Source organism: Agelaius tricolor, unplaced genomic scaffold, assembly GCF_023055355.1.
Source record: "Agelaius tricolor isolate 1412-34295 unplaced genomic scaffold, bAgeTri1.0.p SCAF_6, whole genome shotgun sequence".
In the NCBI taxonomy this organism is placed as follows: Eukaryota; Metazoa; Chordata; class Aves; order Passeriformes; family Icteridae; genus Agelaius; species Agelaius tricolor.
Genome location: NW_027269266.1, coordinates 43,950,142 through 43,972,678, shown reverse-complemented (window position 1 = coordinate 43,972,678; position 22,537 = coordinate 43,950,142). Strand labels below are relative to the sequence as shown.

At 38.7% G+C, this 22,537-nt stretch overlaps 1 protein-coding gene across 2 annotated transcripts; it reads right to left on the bottom strand.

Annotated features, from left to right (window-relative positions):
* Nucleotides 1-585: 585 nt before the first annotated feature.
* Nucleotides 586-21,837, bottom strand: EXOSC7 (exosome component 7). 2 transcript variants are annotated; one of them, XM_071429601.1, is made up of 8 exons: nucleotides 21,604-21,837; nucleotides 19,912-20,013; nucleotides 19,145-19,239; nucleotides 14,191-14,353; nucleotides 9,586-9,656; nucleotides 4,900-5,023; nucleotides 3,792-3,947; nucleotides 586-1,171 (listed from the first exon to the last, which is right to left on the bottom strand). In XM_071429601.1, exons 1-8 carry the CDS (start codon nucleotides 21,760-21,762, stop codon nucleotides 1,067-1,069), a joined length of 975 nt encoding a protein of 324 aa, XP_071285702.1. In that variant the 5' UTR covers nucleotides 21,763-21,837; the 3' UTR covers nucleotides 586-1,066. The 2 variants fall into 2 exon arrangements, with proteins under 2 accessions (XP_071285702.1, XP_071285703.1); XM_071429602.1 differs by lacking the exon at nucleotides 21,604-21,837 and adding an exon at nucleotides 21,347-21,500.
* Nucleotides 21,838-22,537: the final 700 nt, after the last annotated feature.

The window sequence follows — 22,537 nt, the reverse complement described above, 5'->3', positions numbered from 1 at the left end:
TGCAACTTGTATCCATGCCTTACCTGTAATCCTCTACTTTTCCCTGTGAAGGATCATTACTGACAGCCACTATGCTTTTCCAGCTGAATTACCCAACTCTTAAAGACCAACTTAGTTTTCCATTTACCTTGGTCATGTCCCTTCTCCTTAGCCACACTGAGATGTTTTGGCTGGGTTACTATTGCAGCTGTTGGCAAAAGGGATAGGTGGAGCTCCAGGGAGCAGGGAAGTCATAGCATATCCTGAGTTGGAAGGAACTCACTAGGATCATCAAAGCTCAGCTCCTGTACAGAACACCAAGAGTCACACCATGTGTCTGAGAGCATTGTCCAAACACCTCCTGAACTCTGTCAGGCTTGGTGCTACTTCATGGGAGAGCCTGTTCCAGTGCCCAGCCACCCTCTGGGTGAGGAACCTTTTCCTGATCTCCAACCTAAACCTTCCCTGACACATTTCAGGCTGTTCCCTCAAGTCCTGTCACTGGTCACCTAAGAGAATAGTTCAGTGCCTGCCCCCTGCTTCCCCCTGTGAGGTAGTTGTAGACAAATCTTGGTTTAAAATATGAATTATGAACTTGGGACCATGTTGTATTTATAGTAAAATCTAACCACATTTTATTCAAAGAATAGTAAGGTAATTTGAGGGAAAATTTACAGCTAGTGCTGCTCTCATTTGTGCTGCACAGAAGACAGCCCCATATGCATTCTAGAACACAGCAGCTGGTTTACAGATGTGAAACACATGCAAACAGAATTAAGTGGAAAGTACACCAGTCACTCTGGAGAACAGACTCAAGCACTTCCCAGGCAACAGCATTATTAACTGCTGCTGCTGCACTTCCTGGGTGCCAGCAGTTACCCGTATGAAAAGCACCTCAAATTTGCTTATTTGCATTTAACTGTAGCTTTTTTTATTACTATTAATGCTTAGTAACATTTCGAAAGCCTCTTAGACAGGAGGATGACTCTGATGGAACGAAGAAAAAAAAAAAACCAACCTTTTTTTATATACAAACTGACAAGATTGCAAAATCAATTAAAAACAGTTTTGAACATTTAATAAAAACTCATCCTAGAAATCCAACTTTTGGTCGTGAAGTCCCCAAATTCTCTTCTTCATCCAAAATCTTCTGAAGGGCTATGTGAAGTGACTTGCCTACTCTTTGTCCTGTCTGCAAAGCAAAGAAAGCAAAACAAACCTGAGACATGTTTACTTGCAAGAAGACAACTCTTATGGAACACTTCCTTCTGACAAATATTTTCCCTTTGATGATTCATATACACCAGCTGGTATCATAAAATATGCTTTTAATTTAGAAAAATAATGGTGGTGAAAGTTTCATTTTAACTTGATTAAGTTTTGGAAAAACATACACACAAAGCCAGTGCTCTCATTCATCAGAGAAGCATTCCACAATCATTAAAACCAGGTCTGCGCATCGCTGGATCACCCAGGAATACAAATTAAATTCACATCAGGCACAAGCACACATCCAAATTAGCCAGCACACAGAGCATGAAGCAATGTTCTAGCTGCCTGAGGACAAGAGACACCTGACCAGCAAAGCAGGCTACCAACAGAAGTTCACCAAATTCTTCTGAATGGGTTCAGAATCAGCAGAGTGAATTTAGGCCAGCTGAACACCCTGTCCTGTGGCCAGAGAAACCCAAAATGCACACTGGCTGCACCACCAAGTCACTCTGTGGGCAGATCCTTCATATGATGTGTAATTCTGTCCTGTCCAAGGACCTTAAAGGAGTTAACAGAATGTTTTCTTTACAGAAATAAACTCCAGCAGTGAAAACCCAACAGGATTAGCTCCAGCACTGACCTCTACTTGTCCCACATGCCCAAGTATACTGTGCAAGCTACAGGGCAGGGGAACATTGGGCAGTGGTGAAATAAAGATCTTAAGGTAGTGGTGCTCATTGGAGCTTTCCCAGGGTCTCTCTAAGTGACCTGAAATACTGACTGCAAACAGAAATAAAAAGCCCACTGCCCCCTAGAGAGCCAAAGGCAGACTATATTAAAATGAGTTTATTGGCTCCTGATCTATGCAGCAAAGTCTAGGCCAGCCATACAGCTGACACAAAACTCTATTTCACCTCCTGGTGACAATTACCGAAACTATGCACAAACCTGAAAATAAGCTACATTTTTAACTGAAGAGTCAGGTGTCAGAATATGGGCAATGGTACCAAAGGAAATTGGGAAGAGCTTTGATGCATCAGGGTAGCTGTCAATCCTAGAGACCATGAGTCAGGCTACATAAATGGCAGGGGGGAGCACAAGAGCAAGAACTGTCACAGCTCTGCACTGGGACAAAGATCACTGCAGCAGTCCTTTTATCCCTGATAAACTTTCTTCTCCTCAAATCTAGGACAACATCACTCACCCCAGGTTAAAGTGAGTGGGAACTGTGCAGAGCTTTGGTACTGACCCAACACTGTTGCCATCATATTCCTGCTTGCCTCTCTAGTGGACTGGATCATAAACTCAGCAAAAAAAAAAAAAAAAAAGCCTTATGCTTTTGGCAGCTTCCCAAAACTTTCCCATGAAACTCCCTTCTTTCCCATGAAACTCCCTTCCTAAGAGATATGTCCTAGAATGTCTCTTCTCTATCAGTGACGAAAAACTGAACATCCTCTGACCTGCAGCCAAATCATTCAGGAATAGAGGTGTCAGACATAGGTTACTCAGCTCCTCCACTGGGCATTCCTGGGCCTTTTTGTTTTTCTTATATCCTAATAGGATATCCTAATCAGGATGTTGAGTTTAAGGCAGGACCAAACAGATAATCTCTGACCTTACAAAAACATCTTGGGTTTTTTGTGTGATCAGCTTTATCTCTCACTCCTGCAGAGGAATTAGAGATAACACCTCTCTACCCAGGTAAGGGGGATGAAAGGCATGTGTGAATGCAAATAAAAAGCCCACTGGTACCACTGGGATTAGCACTCTGGATTGACATCATGACACAGTCAAGTGCCATATACTCAGTAATTCCCTCTTGAGACCAACTGTTGTCAAACTTGGCTCCAACTTCAGCATTCCTGACAAGAGCCATGCAGAAATTAGCCATCCCTGTCTCTAGGAAACAGGGCCAGCTTGAACTATATAATTTTCATTCTGACTTTCAAGTTCAATATCCATTTCTGTCTCATGCTCAAGGCCAAACTCAGGCATGAGAATTTACACTGGAGAACAGATTTAAGAAGAGCCTGAAGAAGGGTTTAAAATGGATCTTATATGAATGTGGAAAATATCCAGATACTAATATTTTTATGAAGTAGGGACAGATTGTAAACTCAATAAGGAAGCAAAGAAAAACAACAGTAAAATGAGAACAGTACATTTATCATAAAGCAAATGAGTTGTGCTAGAACACCATGCACCACCAATTCCAAACACCATCTCTACTCTTACAGGGACTTTACCACATTAGAAGTTTTGCTCTTTCAGTCTTTAAAAGACACAATAAAGGGGAACATGTTCTTAAAAAATACTCTCAAAATTTCTCAGCTTAAGCTTCACTGTCTTACAGCTGTGAAGTACTTGCCTGAAACAAATGTGAGTACCACATATTTCAGGCATCTAGAAGTTTAGACAGTGTCCACTCACATTAGAATCTGTTTCAAAGGAACTGCCTGTGACCTTCACCAAGTCCCTTGTGCACCAAATCAAAGCACCAAGGTCTCTGCTCTGAAAGCCCTTACTGAAGCTTTCTGTACACCCAAGCTCCAGTTCATGCAGTATCAATCCAAGACAGGCAACTGCTCAACATTCCTTACCTCCATCATTTCAAAAATACTCTCAGGATCCAGGCTACCTTTCCCCACCTTCTTCATAGAACTGATGGCACCTTTACTGGTCACTGAAATAAGCAGGCTTGCCAAAGAACAGGCTTCTTCCTGAAGGGTAGCATCCACCACGTGCCTATATCCAATCTGCAAGTTAGTGACAAAACAATGCATTAGTCTGCAGTTCTCAAAGCTCCCCCATTGAGAAATTAAACTGTGAATGGTGGCTTTGTCACTTATCTACAGCCTCACATCCTAAAATCATGTAGCCTTTGGAAAGAGAGACTGACTTAAAAGCACAGGATTTAAACAGCTTCTGACCCCAAATGATGGGTACATAAACAATAGAGGTGAGATAAACATGTCACTATTTCATACTTTTTTCCTTTCTACCATCCATTCATCGGTATGAAACTCCATATTCATCTTTTCCTGCAACTCTAAGTATAGACTTTGGTCCCCTCTACCTGAAAATTACACATCCCAAGACTCAGGTGAGCCCTCATTTCAGCAATGGCCCCTCTACTATTTATGCAAATTGCTTAAGAGAAATGCCAACCAAACTCTCAGGTGCCTAAGCCAATCACTAACACTTGCAATGGAAAATGCAGCACCCATAAAATCAACTGTGTTAGCTGTGTGCTATATATGGAAGACAAAAACCTGACTGAATGGAAAGGGATGGTATTGCACCCATGAAAGTGGAGTTCTGTCCTCAGCAACAAATACTCAGCATGCAACTCCAGGCAGATCACACAATCTCCACTCCTGAATACCATGACCTCTTGTTTTAACACACTGAGATATCTGCTGCTCTGTATCTTAAGCAAGGAGCAGATGAAAAATAATAAACAACTCCTCTGCATGCAAGAAGATGCATTTTAAGAATGCATCAATTAGAAACCTACAATTCAGAGATGCAAAAAACCATGTTATTCAGTAAAAGTTCTTAATCAGGAGGCCAAAGACAAACAAATATAGACATAGAGGACACTGCCTATTTCTGTAACTCTAATTTACAGAAAATTAGGGGAAAAAATAAATGGCAAGTGAAATTAACAGGAACTGCAGTCTCAAGGCAGAAATTTGTCAGACTTACTTTGCTTAGTGTGACAATACAGGGCACCTCATCTACGTTGAGTCGAATACAATCATAAGGGTCATCAGACAGCTCAATCTCTTTGGTACCTTCCTCATCCTCCAGAACACGCACTTTGGGTATTCTGTGGAAACAAAGTTGCAGAGTCATTGCCAGAACACACAACAAATACAGTTGTTATACAGTCACAAGTCCAGGAAGTCCCTGTTCTTCTAAATGAGGCAAAATGTTTAGCAGAACAGTACAGAATGTGATCAAAGGATTAACAACTCACTCCCTGAGACTACAAAGAAAACACTGTAAGTGGGAAGATATTTAGGATAAGATAATCCTATTTACATCATTCAAACAGTTAAAATTTGAGCTGTTCTTCACACTATTACATGGGGAGAAATTAGTTTTGAATTTACACAAATCAGTTCTGAACAATTCTTTGTATGCACCAGAATGTCACAGATGCACAGGAGACAAATTACCAAGACTGAATCCTTTTGTTCTGCGGTTCCCAAACTTGCAGACAACAGTAAAGTTGTCAGCATTACATCAATTGCATTGCTTGGCAAAGGTGTGACATGAGTAGCAAATACAAGTAGTAAAGCTGTTCAGGAAAGAATAGCACCAACTAAAGAGATTTGGGGTGAAGAGAAAAGGTGACATTAGTAAAATCCTTTCTCTAGCAAGATGAGAAGATTGGCAAGATACTCTACTGTTCTAAGGACAGGTATACAAGCAATGTATAACGTATCAGGATGAAGAAGTGATGAAAACCCATAAATCCCAGAAATCCAATAAATGCTTTCTTCTCAGTTGTGAATGATGAGCTCTCTCACAAATGAGCCAGACAGGCTCTTTATGGCTCCTTATCAGCCGTACATACATTGTATTTGTGATAGCCATCTAATGGAAGTTGTACAGGATGATTTAAGGCAGTTTCCTTAGCATAGTGAATTAAGTAATTTAAAATAATTTAGTAGAAGATGGTATCTCAAGCTGCCAAGACTGTCAGCATTTTATACACCCACATTTATCCAGGTGCCTCCTAGGATGGAGTACTGACTGAGAGACTTGGCATTACTGGTCAGTAAAACACACACAGAGCTCACCCACACTACTCTCTCTTTCACACATTTGCACTTGAAAACAAAGTATTTCAAGGTGTCCCAAGACAGCTAACTTCAGTAACCACAATCTGGTTTTATGTTAGTGCTGTTGCAGTAGCATTGTGTTTTATAACTAGACTCTGGAGGTTTCATTCTTCTATGCCCTCTGTAACAAATCTGTTCTTTTAAAAGAGGAGATATGGACTCATTTAATGAACGTTTCCCCCACCAACACAAAGTGATTTTGATTGATCCTTGGAAGAGTATTTTATTTATCTGGGGCTAGTACATCAAAACAGCTAACCCTGCTCCAGTGACAACAAATTCCCTGCAAACACACTGGCCTGAGCCAACTCGAAACTAAGACTTTGAGTAAGCAGAACAATTGTGATGTGCACTTTTTTCCAGAAATGAAACTCCAAATGTTTCAACTCATTAGAAATGCATCAAAGCCTATTTTCAAGTTTAAAATATTCCATTAGAAGTTGATGGAATAAAGTCACAAAGTGACTAACCTTCAAGCTACACAGGACAATGGACAACACTGGACAACAGCCTAGTCAGGGAAGAGGTGTACGTGCCAGAGTAGTGTTTAAAAAACAAAGTAAGATTTTAAGAAAATCTGTGAGATTAAGCAATTTTTAACTCCAACATAAAATGGCTTTGAAACCAGAGCAGTGTTTGTCTGCAAGAAAAAGTTGCCAGAATTAATATCTGAAAAATGCCTGCAAGGAGCTTTTTTGGCCAAGAACAGATGAGAGAGGTGTAAATTAGAAATACTGCAAAGGCAAAAAGATCAGACACAAGCATCACAGTTGCATAAAAAGGGGGTATATGGACAGAAAAACTATGCAAAGTGAATGTAGCACAAAGCTTCTCCAGAACACTGTTGATTTCATCTCCTAGCTTGTGAATATTTATCTTAAGAAATAGCTGTACACAATTACTTTGCAACTTTTATTTTTCTATTTTGATTCCTACAACTAATCAGGGCAGAGATCTGCACAGCGAGACTTAGTCCTGTAACAAACAGTGCTCTTTTCTTTGTGTGCAGATGCAGATTTCACAAGTGTAGAACCAGTTCCACCCTTCCAAGCAGGCATTGGTTCTGCCTCTACCATGCTGTGCAGCAAAAACCTCGGTGTCTGCAAGGCTGTTGTGTTATAAACTTTGTTGGTTTTGTAACTTGCCTATTTTCTGCAGCCTCGGGTTACAAGCAGGCACATTCCATGGGACCAAGTTTAATGTCCTGACACAGTAGCTAGCTGCACATTTTGCAATATCTACTTCCATCCTCAAACATGTGGGAGACATGGGTAAGAAGAAGGCTTGGTATCTGCTATCTTGTGCACATGATCTTGATGGTAGATTTTAGAACTCAATGAACAATACAAAACTGCAAGAGTTTTGTTTTAAATATTCCCCCTAAACCAGTTCTATTGTCATTGTTCCATGCCTGAAGGGGAGAGAACAAGTCAGGTCAGGCATTCAAAAGATTTAAATCCCCTAAGTCTTGAGCAAAATTCCTTAAATTGTGATGTTGGATTTACTTAGCTCTAAAGCAAGATGGGTCCACAGATATTACAAAAATGCTTAGAGCAAGATTTTAAATTGAAGCTGAAGTTTTTCAAATGCCTATCTGAATATCTAAAATTTTGTAGCTTCAAAGAAACAACAGCACCTTGAGCTCCCTGCTCTTTGTTCCAATGCTGTAGTCAAGGCTGGCAAAGATCTGAAAACACTTAGAACAAAAACTTGGTTGTAAGCAAAGTAGGAAAAGCCAGTAAGAGTCAAATGTAGAACACAGTTCAGAACACTTAATCTGAAGCAATCTTCAAACTGACATCTTTTCTTGTTTGGAGAATAATACTTTATAGAGAACAGGCAGCTATCTTCAATCCAAAGAAAACCCAGTAGCTACAAAGGGAAAGGGGGAGAAAAAAGTGAATGAGGACAACAAGTTTTCACTTTGAATTTCACCTCTTGACTTTCTGAGCTTGTATGAGATGAGCTGTACTAGCATTCTCTGCTCAAATCAACAAGATAGGTTTCCAAAGGTAAAAAATCAATAGGCAGTGTCTTACTGTATCACATTTTGAAATGATATTCAACTTCAACAAGACTCGTGATGTTTGCCCTCAGCTTAAAGATTATATAAAGGACACAGTTGTCAGAGGAATAAAAATAAGTAAGAAACATTAAAATAATTACACCTTCCATCATGTTGTCCACATTCTTTTATTCATCTATTTAATTCACCACTTTTTATATGATCATCTCTCTTTATTCTTGGTTAAAGTAACAAAAAAGGTCTAGTTATCTTATATATAAAGTATGAGCTGTGGATCTGCAAAACAACTCACATGGTAGTAACTGTTTTAACTGTATGGCTTTTGCATCCTGGCAACTCACACACAGAAATACAAGCATTTCTTCTTTTTACTGTACTGCCAACTCCTTTGTGAGCCACTACATTTCTAAAAGCATTTCTTAATGTCATAAAAACAATCTACTGTTAAAAGTTACTGCTGAGAATTTGATTAACATGAGAAATTTCTCAGCAACACATAGAATTTCTAGTCTCAGATGGATAAGTCTCCCCTTATCCTTTTTGAAGTGTTTATAACCTGATATACTCCCTGTCTTCAAAAGCTTATTTTCCTCTTCTTTTTGCATGTACTTTTCCAGATCTAGTACAGTGCCTTGATTCCCCGATAAACAAGCCAGAACTACACTATTGACTAGCAGATCTCTAATTAATGCTGAAGAACAATTCGAGAGCCACTTTTAAAACATTTATGCTTCTAGGAGTCAAGGTTGCAAACCTGTACCAGCTATTTTTACCATGTAAGTTTTCTAGCAAAGCTATTCACTAGGTTGTTTTTCTCAAGGGTGCTATAAAACTCTGTATTCCTTTTCACCTACAGATAAAGAAAATAAAACCAACAGAAAAAATAGTAGTGAGTCCTATTAAAAACACACAGAGAAGACGTGCATCATTCATTCTACTAGATTGTATTTTCCCATTCTTTGAATTATAACGCATGGAGCAAAGTTCTTTTAAAGACACATCGTTTTCCCCTCCCCACAATCTCTCACATTTTTCCTCTTGATTTTAGAAAGAACTCTAGGCTGACAGATAATGAGAACAAAATCAAAAGTGGAAAACCAGAGCTAATTACAAATCAGCAGTCACGCTGACAGAGGGCTTCTTATTCAAGAGCATCACACATCAATAAATACTTCTTATTTCAAACCCACAAGGCATCAACACCAAGGACTCCAAATACTTGCAACAAAACCACCTGGTCAACACTACTTTTGTGGATCTGGCTACAACAAAAGTTATACTGTGAACATGACTGTGCATAACATGCAATATGACACTTGATCATCAGAAACTGAATTAAAATAACATTAGTTCATGGTACTTGCATGCAAATGAGTGCTTTGTATCTGAATGCAAGTATCTGTCTTGGGAACTTATTTAAATAATTAAGCATTAAAAATGTTTTGCTCACAGAGAATGTTTCTCTTCCACTTCCCATGCCACTTCTACCCACATGAAATAAGATCTGTGCTTTACCTTGTGTTAAAGAGAGCTGCCTTCACTGCAATAGAGATTGCATCAAAGATGTTCCCACCACATTCCAATAACTGGGGAAGAAAAGAAGAATCTCTTTAAAAGAAAATCAGGCTAGTGTCTTTAAATGAAGCCTTTATTTTATTTAAACCTACTTGAAAAGGAAGAAAATTAATTACCAGAACAGGTTTTTAAAAAACAAAGTTGTCTTTAAAGCCTAGCTATGAAAAGAAACAGATAGGAAATAAAGATTTCAGCTAACTGTATTATACATGCAAAATAGAAGAGTTAATGCACTTCATAATAAAATTAATGATAAAATGTAATAATAGAAGCTGAAATGAAACCAGCACTGTTCTTAATCTTCTTGTGCTAAGGTTCTGATCTAGACTATGGCCAGAATACCCTTTATAAAGTCATCATATTAATTCTTTAGTGTTAAATTAAGCCAATCAATTTTCTATATTTCATTTCAAAGAGGAGCCTTTTTAAAAAATATCAGATGGACAAAACCAACTGGGAGAATTGCTTTCACAGAAGAAACACACACTGTCACCAAGAACATGGTATGGAAAGCAAGTAATACAAGGTGTAGTTATGAAGGCACATCATGATTTATTCTCTTTATGGGAAAGAGTCATTGCCAGGTTTATCTCACAGCTGATAGTGATCCAAGGAGAGCCTGATGTCAAAGTCTTGCAAATGAGTGTTATCAACAAGTGAGGTGTTTGGAGGGAGCCTAGCTCAGCTTCTTCCCGTGAAGATTGGGAGAACAGCAGTCAAAGGGAAAAGCAGCACTGCATACAAGGTAAAAAGGGAGGGCTCCCCAAACCACTAATACCTTCTGCAGGCTGCCAGACAAGTCAGAGATGTATCTGTCCATAGCCTACTGTCACTTCTCTGACAAGCTCAGCTCCCAGCTGCCAGTACTATTTCCTGAGGACACACACACATACAGAGCAGGGATTCGGATCTACTCCAGCAAGAACATATGGATGCTTCTCTGTGACATCAATCTATGCTGTATGATGAGAGCAAAACATGTTTTGCAATCCTGATTACATTGATTGTTCTTCAAAATTTATTTAAAGATGAGATAAACTCCTGCACAGGCAGTAAATCATAAACGAGATATTCTGTAAAGACAGTTACTTTTTATGAAGACAGACTGAACAGTGTAAAAAGAATGACAAAAAGTTGGGATAAAAAGCTAAATACAGAGGTGATCAGATTATTTCTTTGCAAGCAGCTGCTGGATACAGAGAGGTTAACTTGCCCCTTTCAGTCATTATTGGATTTTACTCGATAACACAATAAGCCCCACAATATCTGTGTTATTAAAACACAATAATGGGATGTGCCTGCACTGTTGCTAGGCTGGTGTTCAGGCTGCTGTTCTAAAGCCTTATCTGTACTACAGTGGCTCCTAGAGGCAAGGAACACTGCCTGCACAGAGCGCGGTGCAACAATTCCTCCACAGAGAAATGAACACTTTTCTCAGCTCAAGCACCTTGTACTGACATCCCCCCCGTTTATTTAATTATTTTTAGGACTAAGAAAGTCTCCACAGCTGTGAGTTATGGGAGAGGGGTCTTTTCTGCTTTTAATTTACTGATATGGAAGTGAAAAAGTTATGGGAAAGAAAAGATAACACATTATTGATCCAACCTTATTCAGAGAAGCTTTTCCTCCAAAAGTAGATTCCTAACTTTTTTTTAATCAGACTGGGGGCAGGGGAGGGGGAAATAAAAAAGACGAGGAAATCCTGGAAGGTGCTCAATAGTGAACTGCAAAAATTTCAAGAGAAACTAATGCACCCTGTCCTCCTGACACACAATCTACTGTGACTGGATAGGGAATGATAAGAGATTGTACACTTTGATTCTCCTTGCTTAGCCCAGCAGGCTGCTGGGGCAAATTATGGGGAGAAGGATATACATATATATCAAAACCCACTCAAAAATGCCTAAAAGCTCCTTATTTCTGACATCAGTGGCTTGCTTAGAATAGGAAGAAATTGAGGGAAACACAGAGAGGGTGAGAACAGGCCTCTGATGTACTCCATGTTGATAAGCTACTATTTAGAAGTGGAATGCCTTCCATTATTAAAAAACAAAGCATATATTCTGAAAGGTCAAGGTATATATTCTCCATCTTAGACACATGTATCTCAATTTGTCCATGTGCCTGCATCTTTGTGGTGTGCATGGCTGAAGTTATTTTTTCCCATTCTGACTGTACAGAATTATAGCATTTCTCAAGTACACTGACCACCAGAAAATATTTGAGAGATGTTTTTAATTGATAAAGCTTTTGCTTGACTGCAAAACACACTATTTTCTCTTTTGAGGCTGCATGTGTCAAATTTTGTTTACACACAGGAGCTGAATATAGGTGTTTCAATCAAACTGCACATTGCTAAATTGCATAGGAATGGGGTATTTCCAGGCTCATAATATTCTTTCTGATCTTTGTCTCTTGGAATGAGAGACTTCCAGACAAGTACCTTCACACCTGACTGCAAGGTACCAGTATTTTCAGCTTTATGACAGATTTGAGGTTTATTTTCCCTCCAATCTAAACTATGCAACGCAAACACCAATGTAAAGGATTTCCAGGAATTCTGAAGGAAAATATCACCCAAAGGACTCTCTATGAGTGTTGTTTTTATATTCAGAATCTGTCTCCCTCAAATGACAAATAATATGAGTTGCTCCTTTTATTAGCCCAAGTGTCATCCTTAAACCACACTCTATAAAAAGTAGAATTCTATAGGAATGATTCAGCAACAGCAGCTTCAGGAAAATCTGTAGGTGTCAAGCACCTACACTGTCACATGTAATATGATCACACACTATCACATGTCTACTGTTTAGAAAAGGAAATATTACAAGTATGTCCAAAAAGTGAAAATACAGAGGAAAAAAAAAGTTGGGGGTAGAACAGAGTAAGAGAGAAACGTTAACACTATCTTGTTCTAACTGTACCAACAGCTCTTCAATGGCTCACACACAAAATCCCTGCAGAATAAATATAACATCAAAAAGACTCATCAAGTTTAGAGTCGTAATTATGAACCTGCAACAGATTTTTTATTGGCACTGTAAAAAGAGGTAAATGTAAAATTCCTCACATAACAAAGTGATGCCTTGATGCCCTGATGTTCATAATTCTGATACAATCAGTAGCATGAAAACACAGAGGCTGTTTTTCTCTGTAACTGTGGACAATCAACAAATCTGTCCAGAAAGAATCAGATATTGACCAGCTATATCTCAAAAAAAAGCTATACAGAACAGTGTGTGTATATATATATATATATATATATATATATATATATATATATATATATATATATATATATATATATATATATACATATATACACACACACACACAGAGGCAGGGAAGCAGACTGCTCTATGAAAGTCTTTGTTTATGCAGTGCCTATGCAATATTTAGCAGCATGTTGCTTAAATAAGCACTGCATTTAATATTCTGTACCTCTGCTTGCAATTACATAGTAACTAAAAGCCCCAGTGTGATTTCTCAGAACTAACACTTCATTCTCCATTAAACCTTGCCAAACTGCAATAAGCCAGTGACTTGGGCTGTTAAAGCACTCAGCAGAGGTACATATTCCATCATTTTGTAGCTGGACTGTTGTACCATATCTACTCTAATTAGGCTAATGCTACTGCATTTTAAATACCTAGTGAACTAATTTTCACATTTATTTAGGTCTTAGTCTAAATGTTCCTGCATTGTTCATCAAACCCCTGTATTTAATTTTCTGGCTGTACAGCTTAACATTTTGCACATTATTTCACAGACCCTAATGGATTCCTGTAATATCCCTTAACATATTTTCACTTCCAAATTTGATAAACAGAAACTCAACTTTGGACCAATAAGAATTGGAAATAATGTTCAGGAGAGTCTGACTTGCAGACTTCTGTTGAAATTCCCATGACAGAGTGCTTTAAATGCAGCATATTTGGAAACTGAGCTGCTGCATTCATCAGATTTGTACACATAAAATTCAGTGTCCATTATTGTCATGGGAACAAATACTCAGTTTATCCTCTATGTTTAATACACATATACAAGCTTCATCAAAAAGCACCTCAGCTAACCTAGCCGTTGCCAAAGACGTTTCTGTTTTACTTTAGTGAATTAGCTGTGATAAGAGTACAAAGAACCAGAGAGATGGACAGTTCTGTTAGGGCTAACATACACCCATGATAATTTACATTCACTTGAACAATATATTTGCTGTTACATCCAGCTTGGAAAAAAAGTTTACCCTTCTTTAGTGGCAATTTCCTTGTCAGTATAAGATCACTGATTTTTATCTGAGACACATTCAGGGTATTCAATGCTTTATTAGTTCTGCAGTAGAACACCAGCATCAAGAGCAGAAAAGAAGCAAGCTGAAATTAGTGATTAACTATTATAAGTAGATAGATAAGTGCCATCCACGCTGTGATACATTATATCACATAATGAGAAGCTTTTTTTTAAACAAAGAAATACAGAAGGTTATGCTAAGTCAGTCTTTGCCTTAAAAACATTTTGCTGAATCTTAGTTTTCATTTCTGTACTTACCAATACATCCACATAGAGAACCCAGCAGTGCTCTTTGGGATTAATACAAAGGGATTTCAAGTCTACACTGTTCTCACAGCTGAATACTCTGTATAGTGTATTTGCTATATCTGTGCCAAGCTCTTCTCCTCCCCGGCCTTCCAACTCAGGAGAATTTGAAGAACTAGATAAAGAAAGAAAAGAATACTTTCACTTGTGAAGCAGCAAGTACCCAAAGAATATTTCTTAAATATAAAGCATTAAAAGTATCTAAGGATTTATTTGTACAAGAATAAGCATCCTATCTGAAAAGGAATTATTTCCATTTTGCATAAGAGAAGATTTTGATGCAGATAATATACTGACATTTTGTTACAAATACTAACTAAATTCCACTACTATCTTCAGTTCCCCAGTTAAAGTAAAATTTGGTGGATTCTCTCAGAGATTATTTCTTAAGCACTGCCACCTTCTATCACTTCTACTCTTAAAAAAAAAAAAAAAAAAAGACATCTGTATTAAGTTCACAACAGCTACCAAGACAGCCTAGTGAGAGTTGAATGTTCAATTATTAAGAGACTGGCTAAGAGGAGACAGATATGATGACATGACAAGTAGAATACTAATTTCTTCTAAGTAACATGACTGCCTGACCTTAATTGGCAATTTCTTTACTGAGTGTACTGTCTGCTATCAAGCCCCTTAAAGAAAACATGTCATTACTCTCTGCAGCTTAGGGGGAACAGCAGCTAAACATCTTCTCCTGAAGGGATCTGACAAAGCGTCTGGTCTTCACTTCCCTGATTCCAACATAACAAACTATTTATGAGCAGTCACGTAACAAAGTCCTTGGGTGCTGGGGTCTGGTACACAGCTAAAAACTTCTAACAATAAAAGAAAACAAGCCTACAAAAAAACCCCAAAAACCTAAAACCAAAACAAAACAAACAAAAAACCATAACAAAAAAACCCAAAAAACCTAAACCAAAACCTAAAAAACCCCCCAAAACAAGCAAAAGCCAAACCAAACTAACCAAACAAAACCCACCCCAAACCTAACAAAAAATGCCTTGCCTCCAAAGAACAATCAAATAGAGCATAAATGTCCAGAGATGCATATACAGCAAAACAATGAGCAAAGATTCCAAACCCAGCCTCTGGTTTATAGAGAGGGCCAGAATATTCTCGAGCAGTGGACCTGTAGCAGGACTTCATATCTTGTTTTAAAATAAACCAGTCAGACCTCCACCAAATTAATTTCTCATTAGAGAATATATCAAAGTTAGTGGTTACACAGAAGTAGTTTTGGTCTGTTCAAAATCAGTAATGGCCACGCCCCATATTCTCCTGGTGGGGCACTGCACTGCTACAGGGCATGTCACAGGGCAAATTTTTCATGACATGTATGTTTTGTGTCTATATGGTGATACAAAACACCAGGAATACAAAAATCCAGCAGAAAACAAAGTCTTGGAATATAATCCCTTCACTTAAAAAAACCCCAAACCCAAACAACTAAAGATTCACGTTATCAAGGTGTGACTTAAACCACCAAGTGAGCTGTGCCAATAATACTGCAAAATCTATAAGCTTACATATAATTATCTACTATTATTCTTACCTCACAGTAACTCTCCCAACTTCTTGTTTTGCAGAGTTGATGAAAACTCTGCAAGACAGAGTTTTCTTTGTCAGGAAGAACTACTGGATTTTACAGAAGTTATTTGTTGCTACTAGAAAGAGATAGCACTATACATGCTTAAAAAGAAAAAGAAACATTACTGCCAATTAAGCACTGATCTACACTTCCAAACTATATTTTCCACACGAAAAGCATTGGAAGTGTGACACACAATATTATTCAGGGTTATTAGGCACCAATTTTATGAGATAGGATCTGATTTAAGTATAACTCAGTGCTGAGTCAGGTCTTCAGGTTGTATTAAACAAGCACTTATCCATGGAAGCAGCTTTTATGCAAGTTAACAAGATCATTCTGTTTAAGCCATAGTTATGAAAGCATTATGATCCCTATGGCAAGTTGCAAGAATTATGCAAATTTCAATCTATGCCTCATTATTATTTCTAAACACAAAGTTTTATCAAATGTTGTATTTTTTGATTAAGATTGGATGCTTTCTTTGACAGTGAGTAGAAAGAACCTAAGACGCAATTGGAATATCACTATACATTTCACTGCATCTTATTTCCATTATCATTTTAACACTTCATTTCCTTGCAATCAAAATGAAATAAAGAAGCAAGGCTAGCAGGATATGATTGTAACTATTTGGTAAATACTGCCACCTAATGCCTACAGACTATTGCAGTAACTTATACTGGACAAAATTTGGAAAGAGGATGTCTTAACAGACTAGAAAATGACAAAAACTTTGCTTATGGTGAACAGAAAGAATTTAGTAGTGGTACAGAATTTCTATGCCAAAGCAGCATGTAACTTTCAAGACTATGAAAATAATTTCAGTGCCACATTGCCTAACTATCAGAGATTCCTCTTAAAGCATAACAATGCTTCTACCACAGATCTCTACTGAATTTCAAAACTCCTCCTGTTGCCAGTCAAAATCTTTCTGTTGCAACAGTTGCACATTTCTCACTTATTGCTCAGGCCATTAATATACTGTAATCTACAGATGGTCAGATCTGGACAAATACATTCCTTGTTTCCCTAATTCCACAAACAAAATCTGATGCATTCAAGGAATTCAGATGTCTGCTTTTCTGGTTGTTTCTATTTCTTACAGTTTGAAAGTGATAAATCAGATCAGCCAGAAAACTCAAATGTGATACAATTAGACATAGCAGTCTTTCAGCATCAAGGGCCAGGATGAATGTCTTTTCCAGTGATGAAAGGCAGTAAGAATACCACACATATTAGGACATAGACCTGTTTTATGATAATTAATTTCTAGGATCACAAACCAGTGCCCCAAAAATCATCCCCTCCAGAGATTCGCATTAAAGTCTGTCTCAAAATGGGAGTAAGTGTGCTCCTCAGATTTCAGGTAAAGGACTCAGAGCAGAATAAAGAGAAACAGAAGTTTGGAGCAGAGAATTATACACATGATCCAGCAAATGATTACTTTCATCAGTAAAAGAAACCACAAAAGTTTCGGGAAATGAGCATTTTAAGATAGTAATCACTGCAGTCTGAGTTTTTATTATTAACTTCAAAAATATAAAAGCCAAATAGAACACACAGGAACTTCACCAGAAGATTCAGGGTATGGAATTCTGCTCAGTTACTACCACCCAGTGGCAGTCTGGCAAGGCATCAGGGTACTGACAGCAGCTCGTTCCCCTTGACAGAGGGAAGCTGCCTCCACTTCACCTTCTGTCTTTTGCATCTATCTGGAAGCTAAAGAACACCTTTCCCCGTGCCACAAGCATGTGACAAGTGACTACAATCCTCTAAGGTTCAGGCCCTTGGATCCTGTTGTCACAGAAATTAAAGATTACTTATTTCCTGAACTGACTAAATCCGACTCCCAAAGATTGATCCACATCTCCCTCCCATCCCATGAAGCAGAGATTAACAGAAAATACAACTGAACATTAATCTAATGAGTTGAAGTTTTTCTAATATCTATTTCCATACACAAGTATCACAGAATTGCCATATGTCCACAGACCACTTTTTTTAGGAAAGAAATGTCCCTGCTGTCAGTGGACTTTTTTCATATAGAGACAACCAGAAAAAAAACGCAAACCAATAAACATGTAGCATTTAAGACACTTCATACATAAGTTCTAACAGCAGGATCACATTCAAGATCATCTTCCCATCTGATATTTTTTGAACAGCAATTGTAAACAAACTATCAATTCACAGGTGAGTGCTTTCCTTTAAAACATAACTTTCCACACCAATGTTAAGGCAGATACAGACAATTAGGTCAGAAAGATTAGCAGATATACACTTAGCAGCTCTCCTACTGTAGCTTTGACAATGGTATATTGCTTAATGTCAGAGTAGAAACATTTTTTTTGTTTTTAATAAAAATGAAAAGAGAGTAGAAACATTTTTTTGTTTTTAATAAAAATGAAAAGAGATGTCACATGCAATGCAGCCAACTTGACAATGCCAAGGCTTTTATGAGAAGTCCCCAAAGCAATTTAAATCATAAAGAACAGTTTTGGGTAAGTCTGCAAGACATGGATACTGTAGTCTCAGGCTGCAGACAATTTAGACTAACACTGAGATGTCACTGTGCTATCTCAGAGCAAACCTGAAAACAAGTTCTCAGTTTGCTTCTAGCTTCTTCCATAATTCAAACACTGTCAAGACCGTAAGGATAAACAACAGTCCATTTGTAGCAAATGCAAGAAATCTGATTAAAAACAAACACCCTTTTAATTAATGAAACGTGGATTCACTCATAAATATGTAACTAAAATTTCTAATTAGTTTTTGCATCTGAAATTTACACTGGGGGTTTTTCTTTTTTTTTTTTAAGTTTTGTACTAAACACACTTCAAACTTTTTCCATTGCTTTCACAAACAAAGTAAGCAAACCTTTAAGTAAAGTTAAAGTACAGTCTGTAATGGTCAATTTTTCTCTTCCAACTTACTTTTTTTGAAAGAGATTTTCTCTATTTTATCATGGTAAAAACAACAGCCAGACATTTTAGTCATGAAGTCTGGTTCCAAGCGTGTGTACTTGAACCATTACCCTTCTCCAGCTGCAGTGATGCTATGTAATTTGGGATTGTTTTATTTAATCTTTTTTCATTCTTTAACTCCTGCTGATTTGCTTCTTTTGGATTTGCAAGACCAGCAGAAAATTTCTCTACATTCACTGCTACTGAAACAGTAAAATAACTTGTTTCTATTACTCAAACCCCTAGAGGAGTTTAGTGGAATGAAGGCATAAACTTCTGAAGAATGGCAAGACCTGATTAGTCATTTATTCCAAATATTAGATCTATTTTCATTCTTTTCTAGTATACTAACCAGTCAACAAAAAATTCCAGGTAACCTTCATCTGGTTTCTCCAACTTCGGTGTCCCCATTTCAGCTTTTATGCCTACCAAGATATCAGTTTCTCCCTATTAAAACAAAAACACATCACACAACTGGAATTATAATTACAGAACTATTTGTTTAATTTAAATGTCTGTGGTAAGCTGACATTCTACATTTCAGTTATCAGATCGTTCATCAGAGTGAACTTAAAATAACATTTATTGAAAAAAACAAAAGGCTTTAGAAGGACAATATAAAGTGTAAGAAGATTCTTCAAACAATTATCATACATGTTACCTATCTCTAGGTTAAAAAGACTCTTAATATCCAAGACTACTTCTTGGATATTTTGGCTCTGTAAACAGCTCTTTCTGCAGAACCTTCATGTTCAGTACATTTACCTTCTTCTTCTTCTTCAGTCAAAACGTCAGAAATCATTTTGCTTCATTTTAAAGGAATAGAAATTTTTGCCCCTCCCAGAAACTAGGCACAACAGTGACTTCAGTTTTCAAGATTAAATATTAGATTAGTTCAGACTGAAGGCTGTCCAGGCACTTTATAATAAATCCAGCTCAAGCCAGCCTGAACTAATGATACATCCTGCCATTATTTCCATATCCCATAGTTTCAGTTACTGCTATACCCATATATGTTATTGCACACACAAACCTATCTACAAATAGCATCAGATTAACTAGTCACATGAACAAGCAATTTCATCAGCAAGGTACCCAATCCCTAAGAAATTTACCTACCAGCTTTACTCTTGCAGATCCACTTGTGTTTGATACAACATCTGTTTCTACTTCTGCACATCTGTAGTCTTCACAGCCTCGACCATCTACACGAAGGTCTTCCTAAGTATGACAACCAACATATTGCTAAGGGAATCAGTAATGAAAAGTAAAAACAAAACAAAACAAACAAACAAAAAAACCCCACCACAAACCAAAAACTGTGACTTTAAACTTTCCTTCTCCTATACCAAATGCAGCAGTAAAAAAGGATCTAAAAGCAACAGCTTGTAGTTTCACCATGGAATACAAAAGAACCAACTATACTTTTTCATTTATATCTCTTTTAGGTAGAGCTTGGAACAAGCAATCTGCAGGCAGACATGAATTGCACCAAGCCTCTCTAATTCCCAAAAGAAAGCTTCAGATTTCAAAACTATAAAGATCTTGGCTTTAAATGGTACTTTACCTAATGCAACCCAGCTCTGTCCTGGCATAGACAAGTTCTGTATTTTTACATCAGTAATTAGCACCCCAGCAGACAAAAATAATACACCAGCCTTCCAAATGCTTTCATCTATTTGTATTCCACAAATGGGCATTATACATCCTCTAATAGCTCGTTCCCATAAAACCAGGTTGTTTTTCAGGAAATTTCAGTAAGAATACAGCTCTTTTACCCTTTGGGGCTTCTCCTCAAGCCCCCTTCACTCTTCCTCCTTTGTCCACTCATGTTCCTTTGCTAAATTACAGGCTAAAACTCTATCCAATGGCAATAACTTGAGAAAGAGCCAGGGAAGAGCAAGGAAAGAGGAGCAAATGGGGACAGAAGGATATTGATATCTTAGAGATCATCCAAAGGAGGGCAATGAAGATGGTGAAGGGCCTTGAGGGGAAGTCGTTTGAAGAGATGCTGAGGTCGCTTGGTCTGTACGGCGTGGAGGGGACTGAGGGGAGAGGAGACACCTCGCTACCTCACTGCACTCTCCAACTTCCTCATGAGAGGAAGAGGAGGGGCAGGCACTGATCTCTGTGGTGACCAGTGACAAGGCCTGCAGTTGAGTCAGGGGAGGCATAGACTGGACATCGGGAAAAGGTTTTTGACCCAGAGGGTGGCTGGGCACTGGAAAATGCTCTCCAGGGAAGTGGTCACAACACCAAGCTCGACAGAGCCCAAGAAGCATTTGGACAATGCTCTCAAGCACGTGGTGCGGCTCTTGGGGTGCTCCGTGCATGGCCAGGAGTGGGTGAACCTTGTGGCTTCCTTCCAACTCAGCATATGATGTGATTCTGTGAAAACAAATCCACGTCCCGCTCTCAGCCTGCTTCCCGTCCCGATGCTCGGTGTGCTGTGATAACTCCAGAGGTTCGCCACCAGACACAACGGGGCAGGGCTCCCTCCCTCTCTCCTCCCCAGCCTAGCTCGCTCCCTGCCGCCCGGTGCCCGCCCCGGTACCTGCACGCCGTGCACGATGTAGAGCTTCTCCGCCTCGCTCAGCATCACGGACGCCATTCCCGCCGCCTCCCGCCCGCACCTGCGCAGTGCCCGCTTCCTCCCTGCCTTCCTGCCCGCCCGCCGGGGGGAAGCTGCCGGCTCTCCAGAGCTGGTGTTCCCCCCGCCCAGCCGGCACCGTCACCTCACAGCGAGGCCTCCCCTTGCCTGGTGGCCAAGCGCAGGGTGCACCCGGGAAGCCACAGAAGCCTTTCACGTACCGCTCTGGACGCGGTACCCACTGGGCACCCCGCATCCCGGAAAACGTCCCGTCCAAGAAGCTGACCCTCGCGTAAAAACAAAGCTGCCGCTTTCTGCCAAAAGCTCCTCCAGGAGGCTGTGGAAATATCCTGGTGCACAGAAATGGATCTTGTAGTCATAGTTCTCTGCGTTTCCTCATTTACCTTGCGGAGTTTTTAACCTCAGAAAGGTCCAAGCGAGGTGCAGCTGGGAAGGCTGGTGCGGGGACAGGGAAGAAACCAAATGCTTTCCTTAGGAGATTATGATTGTGGAAAACGCCAATCACTTGTTTTTAAAATTTTAAAAGTTAAATTATAATAAAGTGGTTGTCAAAATACTAATACAATTAGCGTAATAATAATTTGGACAATTGGAATTAGGACAATATGAGACAATAGAATCAAAGAGTTACGGACGTCCGGGTACCTTTCTCTGGGCAGCACGAGCCCGAAAAAGGGCACCCGTTAACAAAGGATTAACCCTTAAAAACAACAGCCTGTTGCATATTCATACACTTCATACATGATGCATAAACTCCATTCAAAGACAGGATTCTGTCTCGTCATCGTCAACTTCTTCCTCTGAATCCTAACAGCGCCTTCGAGGAGGGAAGAAGTTCGTTTCTTCTGATAAGAGGGCAATAAATTCTTTTTCTCTGAAATATTTAGGTGTCCTGTGGCTGCTATCTCACTGCGAGTCCTTTCTTTAAAAAAGTATCCTACATAGCATAGTTTCTATTTTAACATTTCTTACAACCTAAAACTATATTTAACACACTACTTAAGAGAATTAATACAGTATTATTTTCTAACACAACATATATAATATTCATTTTAATATTTGCAAAAAGCCAATCATAAAGTACGCATTTTTCACATCTTGGTCCTGTGCCAGATATTGCTGGGAAGTGGCGTG

Coding starts and splice junctions, on each gene's coding strand:
- EXOSC7 (XM_071429601.1), bottom strand. CDS start 21,762: ATGACTACAAGATCCATTTCTGTGCACCAGGATATTTCCACAGCCTCC. Junction 19,240..19,911: donor GATCTGCAAGAGTAAAGCTG/GTAGGTAAATTT, acceptor TTGTTTTAATAG/GGAGAAACTGATATCTTGGT. Junction 3,948..4,899: donor GTATTGTCACACTAAGCAAA/GTAAGTCTGACA, acceptor ACTAACTTGCAG/ATTGGATATAGGCACGTGGT.